The sequence below is a fragment of the Arachis ipaensis genome, chromosome B04 (genome assembly GCF_000816755.2).
Source record: "Arachis ipaensis cultivar K30076 chromosome B04, Araip1.1, whole genome shotgun sequence".
Lineage (NCBI taxonomy): Eukaryota > Viridiplantae > Streptophyta > Magnoliopsida > Fabales > Fabaceae > Arachis > Arachis ipaensis.
In genome coordinates this window covers 102,352,843-102,361,748 of record NC_029788.2, presented here as the reverse complement: position 1 = coordinate 102,361,748, position 8,906 = coordinate 102,352,843, and the positions used below count along the sequence as shown (strand labels likewise).

The 8,906-nt window shown below is 35.8% G+C and overlaps 1 protein-coding gene across 1 annotated transcript in view; it reads right to left on the bottom strand.

Annotated features, from left to right (window-relative positions):
• LOC107639572 (protein SCO1 homolog 1, mitochondrial) overlaps positions 5,164 to 8,906 on the bottom strand; it is a 5,247-nt gene continuing 1,504 nt past the window's right edge. Inside the window, exons 2-8 of the mRNA XM_016343111.2 lie at positions 8,346 to 8,494; positions 7,961 to 8,152; positions 7,719 to 7,809; positions 6,953 to 7,165; positions 6,417 to 6,506; positions 6,162 to 6,294; positions 5,164 to 5,522 (exon numbers count right to left, since the gene is read on the bottom strand). Coding sequence (XP_016198597.1) covers positions 5,414 to 5,522; positions 6,162 to 6,294; positions 6,417 to 6,506; positions 6,953 to 7,165; positions 7,719 to 7,809; positions 7,961 to 8,152; positions 8,346 to 8,480 — 963 coding nt within the window. The 5' untranslated portion in view covers positions 8,481 to 8,494 and the 3' untranslated portion in view covers positions 5,164 to 5,413. The remainder of the gene's footprint in view (positions 5,523 to 6,161; positions 6,295 to 6,416; positions 6,507 to 6,952; positions 7,166 to 7,718; positions 7,810 to 7,960; positions 8,153 to 8,345; positions 8,495 to 8,906) is intronic.

The window sequence follows — 8,906 nt, the reverse complement described above, 5'->3', positions numbered from 1 at the left end:
CGGTGATGCCTCCAGATGATTAGCCATGCAGTGACAGCGCATCGGACCATTTTCACAGAGAGGATGAAAAGTAGCCATTGACAATGGTGATGTCCTTACATAAAGTCAGCCATGGAAAGGAGTAGGACTGATTGGATGAAGACAGCGGAAAAGCAGAGAGTCAGAGGAACGAAAGCATCTCTATACGCTTATCTGAAATTCTCACCAATGAATTACATAAGTGTTTCTATCTTTATTTTCTATTTATTTATTATTTATTTTCGAAAACTCCATAACTATTATATATCCGCCTGACTGAGATTTACAAGGTGACCATAGCTTGCTTCATACCAACAATCTCCGTGGGATCGACCCTTACTCACGTAAGGTTTTATTACTTGGACGACCCAGTTGTGAATGAAAAACAATTTACTAAGACGTGCGTACAGAGTTTTTGGCGCCGTTGCCTGAGATCACAATTTCGTGCACCAAGGACCAACCCATTAAGTCTATCTCTATGCTTGAAGTAAGTATAATGTCAACCTCAAAGCATTAAGTACGTCAAATAGGCTTGATCAACATCAACCATAAGTCCCAACCTAGCTATTAATTAGCTTAATAGTAGGTTAGTGTCAATGGACATCAAATTGACTACATAGGATTCTCAAATCACCAATTCAATGAGACCTAATGACTCAAGGTCACTCAATTCCCTTAGCCTAGGCCAAGAGTCAAGAAAACTACTCAAAAACTAGAGAAAACATTTCAACAAACACCTAGAGTACAACAAAAGTAAACATCACAAAATGCAAGAATTAATAAAAGTTATAACTAACATGAGCAAGAAATTAACAATAACAATGAAGATAAACATAAAGAGACATAGAAACATAAAATTGTATTAAAAGGAAATTAAAACCAACAAGAGTGCATGAACATAAAAATGACAAAATAGGGAAATTAACAACAAGAACTAGAAGAACAAAGATGTAACAACAAGAAATTAAAAAGGAAAACTAAATCAAAACAATAATTAAAAGTGAATCTAAGAGAATTTAACCAAACTACCCTAAATTCTAGAGAGAAGGGAGAGCTTCTCTCTCTAGAATTCTACCTACAACATGATGGAAACTACACTATGGTCCCCCCTCCCCCCCCCCCCAATCCCTTGCCATCCTTGGGTTCAAAAGCATCAGAAATGAGTTGGATTTGGGCCTCCTTGAGCTCAGAAATCGCCCCCAGCGTTTTGCCTTTAGTGAAGTCACGTGACCATCACGCGTGCGCGTGGATGACGCGTGCGCATTGCTTGATGATTCTCTGGTCACGCGTGTGTGTCGCTGGCGAATCCCCATCTCACGCGTACACATGGGTGTCGCGTGCGCGTGGCCTTCAGTTCAACAAATCCTCAATTCTTCATGAATTCTCCATTTTTGCATGCCTTTTCTTCATTCCTTCAACCCAATCTTTGCCTTCTAATCCTGAAATCACTTAGCAAACATATCAAGGCATCGAATGGAATTAAAGTGAATTAAAATTATCCATTTTAAGGACTAAAAAGTATATTTTTACTCTTAAGCACAAATTAGGAGAAATTCACAAAATCATGCTATTTCATTGAATAAATGTGAGAAAAGATGATAAAATCCCCTAAAATCAACACAAGATAAACCACAAAATTGGGGTTTATCAGATATACTAACCTCGACCAGTGGCAGTGGTGATTGATAGACTCACCGAACCTTCTTCTACAATAACTTTGTCTCATACAAAGCCTAGCGTTGACAATGTCAGCGGAGGTGGTCGGAGGACTAGCGGTTGACGTGGTGGTGGATTTCTTCGTAAAACCTAGGAGAAGAGAGGAAGTTCCGAGTAATTTTGTTTTGGTGGAGGGAAGTCGAAGAGATGCTCCGTATTAGAAACACTTTTCCTATCACGAAACGATGTCGTTCCCTACTCCTAAACGCAGCGTTTATATCTGATAAACTCTAATTTTGTGGTTTATTTTGTGTTGAATTTAGGGAATTTTATCAACTTATCTCACATTTATTCAATGAAATAGCATGCTTCTGTAATTCTTCCTAAGTTGTGCTTAAGAGTGAAAACATATTTTTTAGGCCTTTAAACTGCTAATTTTAATTCACTTTAATTCCATTCAGTGCCTTGATATGTTTGTTGAGTGATTTCAGGCTTATAAGGCAAGGATTGGATGGAAGAAGTGAAGAGAAAAGCATGCAAAGTGGAGAATTCAAGAAGAAACGAGCATTTGGAGAATTCAAGGCCACACGCACGCGTCATCCACGCGTACGCATAAGGAGGAAATCTGCCAGCGACGCGCACGCGTCATCCACGCATACGTGTGAGAAGGGAATTTGACAAGTGATGCGCACGCGTCATCCACGCGCACGCGTGATTCTGGTTGTGTGACCTCATTAAAGTGAATACGTTGGGGGCGATTTCTGAGCTTTCCAAGCCCAAATCTAACTCAATTCTGAAGCTATTTGATGCAGAATTCAAGAGAGAACAAGGGGGAGCAATTAGATTAGCTTAGGACCATGTTTTAGGTAGTTTTCTAGAGAGAGAAGTTCCCTCTTCTCTCTAGAATTACGGTAGATTTAGGTCAAACTCTCTTAGATTTAGGTTTTAATTCTTGTTTTCATCTAGTTTTCTTTTCAATTTCTTGTTCCTACATCTTTATTCTCTTAGTTTACATTGTTAATTTCTCTTTTGAGCTACTCTTTTATGTTGATGAACTCTTGTTAATTTCCATTTCATTTAATGCAATTTGATGTTTCTTTGTTTATTGTTGCTTGATTGAGTTGTTAGTTTTATTTTCTTGCATTGGGTAGTTGTACAATTTACTATTTCTTGCAATTCACTATGCTTTCCTTTTATGCCTTTCAAGTTTTTGACAAAATGCTTGGCTTAGGTTTAAAGTAGATTTTGTGCGTTCTTGGCTTGGAAAGAGAAATTAGGCAATCTTGAGTCATTAACACCCAATTTAGATTGGTGATCTACAGTTTTTAGTTAATATTATTTTCATTGACTCTAATCTCTTTCTAATTCAATTAGTAAATTGATTAGGACTTATGGATTGAGATTAACTAGTCTTATTTGACTTTCTCTCAATGTGAAGATAACATTGTACCTTCTTCCAATGTTGGGGATGACGAAATAGGATTAGCTCTTATTAATTATTGTATTATGATTAATGACTAGAATAGAAAGCCTGAATTCTCAATCCTTGCCATAAATGCCTCTTTTTAGTATTTGTTATCTTTAATTGTTTGTTTTATCTTCTTGTCATTTATTTTCTTGCCTTCTTATCTGCAAACCCCCTTGAACCTCATAACCAATAATTGAGCATTTGATTATAATTCCTAGGGAGAACAACCCGGGAGTAATACTCTTGGTTATTTTTATTGGTTTTGCATTCGTGACAACCAAAATTAAACTTTGATTGAGTATTATCCGTCAGTTTGAAACTATACTTGCAACAAGGTTATTTCTCTTTTACTGAGAAGAAATTCTTAACCGACGGTAATGCCACTTTCAGTATCCATCCGGCAAGGGGCCAATTTGTCTTAATGAAACACGTGAAACTTAACGGCTGACTCATCACCGTCACATGACACATCACCTCATTCTGTTAGTGGTTAATGTATTTGAGTTCAAAAAGACCAATTTGTCTGACGTCAGAAAACGTTGAGGACTAATTGAGTAATTAATTTTAGTTAAGGATTACAACGTCCATTTTAGAATTTTTTGGGACCAATCTGAATAAATACTCTATTATTATTTAATGAGTATTTTGTGAATAAAAAATTTATTTTACCAACCTAAAGTATCTTTTATTTCTTTTAAAAATAAAATCTTAAAATTATATTTTAAAAAAAAAAACTGAATAAACCGATCCAATTCAAAAAATACAATAGTTTGTTTTGCGTTGAAGTCGATTTAAAAATGAAATCAAACTTATCAAAACCCAAAAACACCTTTACAATTTGTCCCCTGCTAAATAAAATGGATATATAAGAAAGAAATCATTTGATTAAAAGTAAAATCCATTTCATTGATTTTGACTAAAAGAATCATCGACAAAAAGTAAAATCCATTTCGTTGATTTTTTTATTATTTTAAAAAAATAAATTTGACACCATTGTTATGCATTAATATGTTATACCTAGTCATCCTAAATTTTGATCCAATGTGAATGGTCTTCGTCATCTACACACAAAGCTTAAACATATGGCAATAGCATCACATAACTCTTGTTTACATTTGTTTTTGGTGTTGTTATGGGTTTCAATGCCACCTGTGATTCCTGAATTCTTGCTCTGATTTTCTGAAACCTCATTTATAAAGTATTTCAACTTCCATAAGGTCGGCTCACTCTGCTTCAGGAATGCAAAAACATTCGTTAAAATACTCATAGTATTTCTTCATTCCACCAGTCCCCGCTATGTTCATAATATTTCTTCATCTCGCAACCTAACATCCAATGCCATCTCTTCGCCACACTGCTATAGTTCCTCCCTCTCCTTGGACTCCCTTCTCTTCATTGTTCTTTGCGACGGTGGGACTGTTGCCGATTTTCCATGCAAAGTGTGAAGGGAGAAGGAAAAAGCCGATTCAAGAGGGTGAAGCACGGATCGGTTACAATACTTAAAGGTTGTTCAAGTGTGATGCTTTTTTTGTCTTACAGTATTTCTTGACCCGATAATTGAAGGACTAATGTGCCAGGGTCTCCAAATGTAAAATTAGGCCTCTCAAATTCCAAGCAAAATTGTCACCAAACTATAACTTACCTTGCTATAAATGACGCATAAATAGGTTCAACTAATCAACCACGTTTTATTGATGCAGATCATCAATAATCAAATCCAAAGTGACCGTTTCAAAATTGTCTTGCATCCAATGTAAGCACGTAAAACTTTTTTTTTTCACATAAGTCAAAGATGATTAATTATCCCACCATTTAGACATTCAAATTCCAATCAAGGGGTAAATAATTGCCCTTGCCCATGAGGCCATGACGAAGGGTTTCACATTCAAATCCGTTCACAAGAATAAAAGATCCACTAGACCACTCTCTCAAGGGTTCGTCAAATTCATTTTCGATGTCTATTTGCATTTGTTATGCATTTGGATCAAAACACTTTTGCTAACATAATAATTGAGCACATGAATCAAAATCCAAAGTATAAACCATGGCTTTATTAAAACTGACCCCAAGATTTCACATATTCCGTGATTTCATTTTTGGAGTTTAATATCAATCATTAAAACAATGACACTAATTGAATTGCTGCTCTTAAAACATACCAAATCTCTAGAAGTATATTCAGATTTGGTAGTGTAATCTTCTATGTCCTATCTTAAAGCCAAAAGCTCTAACAATTTATCCCCAAAGGATGTATTAATAGAATGAGATGAATTACTTCTTATACTGCTTTATCTCTTTGATTATTCCATCAGTAAGAGAGTCAATATCATTGTTCTTGCCAAAAAACTTCACAAATTCCATGTTAGGCCCCATCAAGTACCTACAAAATTACCAAGTTATCAGATATTCATTATTTAACAGGAATTATCTATCATAATAGCCATATAATCTTGCAGATGGAACTGCACATAAAATATAATTATGCACAAATAACAAGTAAACAAGAAGCAAAATCAGAAAGAGAACCAATGGTATACGTAGCATGAAAATGAAATTTCCAGATATGCATCCTAAACAAATGGCTAAAATGCTCTCTAAATTATGTCAAAACGCCATGCTATTAAATTTAAATAGAAACTCATTAATATTCAAAGTTTTATTTATTTCAATTTGGTGCACGCTATTGGCATTTGTCAGGTAGCATGCGTTTTCAAGTTCCAAAATATGATGTATAAAACGGTGTCTGTGTGTGCACAAGTGAGTGCATTTGTGCATAGTACTCATCATGCTGCGTATTAGAGACCTTAATTCCATAATCATCACTGTCCACCATTTAACAGAATTATGTCAAAGATTAGGCCATTCCCGAATTTCATTTCCATGGTAAAGATTCTGAATTCACAAACAAACAGGTAGCATATAAACACAGCATGAGTAATCCGAGACATGTAGGAGATGTGATATATAGGCAATAAGATATGTTTTCTGGTGATAAAAAGAAGTAAAAGAAATTACATACATAACTATGGAGTGGTCAACAAGATAATCTGAATCTTCCTCTGCTGTCTTCATATAATAAACACGATACGCACGGGCTACGCTTTTTATTTCTTCTGGGGTACCAGTTAACCCGATCAATGATGGATGGAATTCTGAAAAACAAATTCCCACAATGATATTACAACTAGAACTCAGCAATATTTATCTATGAAAAAAATAGAAAGTAAAAAAGAAGCAACAAAACTCGAGGTTAACTTGAGTTTGATGCAGGTACCTTTAACATATTCCCGCACTTGTTCAACAGTATCCCTCTCAGGATCAACAGAGATAAAAACTGGTACAATTTCAATTCCGGCTTTCGCCTCTGCAAGGCACCAAACAGATGTATATATATATCTATAAACTCATTGTTGACAAGATCAAAAATGAAGATTAAAAAATAATAACAAGCTTTCAGAAGCGGCCTTCTAATCTTGACAACTCATGCCACATAACTAGTCTTCAATCTCATAAGAAACAAGACACACTGTATCAAGTATCAACATAGTTGCTGTGGTGGTGGAAAAAAGTGGCTGTTGGTATGTCCCGACAAAGTCAAACTTTCATGTAAGCACTTCTAACTTGATTTGTTTGGCTATTTCCATTAAACTGTTGCAACTCCGGTAAACTTGAGATACTAATTGAATTCATATCTCATGAATCCGTTAAAACAAATTTAGGATTAAAGCATATTTTTCAAATTTTCTATTTCAGAATAACATGAAACACCAGTATTGCCATTAACCAGCCTGACCAACAAGAAACACTTACTTATTTTATCAACTGCAGCTGCTAACTTCACTAGTTCATCAGGGCAGATATCTGGGCAATGTGTGAAGCCAAAGTATAACAGCGTCCATTTGCCCACGAAATCCTTTTCAGTTACATATTTCCCATCATGGTTGATAAGGTGAAATGGCCCCCCAATTGCAGCTTTTCCTGCCGAAGGTCCCTGCTTAACTGCCTCAGAAGCAGTACGTATTTCTGCAGCAACAAAAGTTAAATCAATAAATGGAAAGAAAATTATTCACCGCACTCCAGAATCAGATTAAATGCAAACAGAAATGAAGCTAGTTGATCTGATCTTTTTTTACACTGCCTATAGTTAAAAAAAGAAAAGAAAAGGTCTGGGACAATATGTAATGCACCCAACTTCACCCTGCAGCTTGTTTTGAAAATACTATGGTGTAAGGCTTCATAAAAAGAATTTACAAAGAAACATGCCAAGCTTTCTTTCTTCTGAAGGAGCCCTTGAACAATCATATGATAACAAACAACAAACAAATGCCTTACCCCACTAGGTGGTGTTAGACTACATGGATCAAACGACGCTATTGAATCCTATCACGTATCATGTCTATAGTGAAATTGTTTATGCGTAAATCTCCTTTAACCACCTCACGTATGATAACATGCTCAAATAATGGCTCAACCCTGAATGCAAAGGAATATGCAATTAACAGAGACACAACTCGCAAATGGCATCCACATCAACATGCACAATCATAAAAATGCTCAACTCACCATAGTAATCTACCTTCAATATGTCGTTTCTTTTCCCGGTCGTAGTATACTACCAATCCAGCTCCAGTGACAACCAGCAAAAGAAAACTCAACCAAGAAACAGGCTGCAAGATCCAAATGTAATGTCAGCTCACAAGTTAAGATAGCAACATGAATCAAACAATGCAATAACCTTACATTACATCAACTGAATATACGTAAGAGGAAAAAACCAAAACGAGATCTGAATCACTGAAATCAACTTCAGATACACACCGATCCACGAACTGATTTCCCAGCATCACTTTTCTGATCTCGTTCGCTCCCAGACTCTCTTTCTTCACCAGAATTACCTTTTTCAGAGGCACCTTGTGCTGGCGTTTCTTCATTAGCATTACTAGCATTAGTTCCCGATAGAAGCCTCTGATACAACATCAAGTACCCATTACCATAACCTTGGTTCCCAACCTACAAACTCAAAAGAACAGCAACACAAATAAAAAATTGGGAACTGACCCATTTCAAATGGAATAAGAACAACAATACTTGGAAGCCAAATAAAACAAACTTTAGGAAAAAAATTGGAGCACAGAAGAATAAAAATCAATTTTTATTTTCTATAATCATAAACAAAAACAACGGAAAGGGAATTGAAGTGAACCAGGTGAGGGTGAGTTGAACGGTGATAAACATGATGGGAGAACGGTGGAGAGAGCGACGTGGGTCTGCCATGGTTTCGAAGAATGCGAGCAGCGTAACGAAAGTGGTTGGTCTTGGCAGAAAGCATGGACGCCATTGGATGAAAGAAATCTGTGTGCGTAGCACAAACCAAACCTTAAACCTCTTTAAAGAGTTGAACACATTACGGGACAAGAGTTTTAAGCAAGGATATGAATAATATGATAATCGAACCAAATATCAAACCAATGGTTTAGAAACGGTTCAAGAATTCAGAAATTAATCAAACCAATAAAACACAACAAACTTAAAATACAATTGAAGAAATAACAACTCAACAATGTAGCAAAGGATCACAGAACACAACACCTATCAGAATGAAGGTAATAGAACGGAAGTAAGTCAAACTAACCCGTAAGCTCGCTTGATTTAATTCGTTACCAATTCTATAAACTAAACTCATGAGCTTGTAAATTAATTTCGAGCCTGAATTTGAATTTATATTTAAATAAATCAAGTTTGAGTTTAAATAAATTAGCTCATG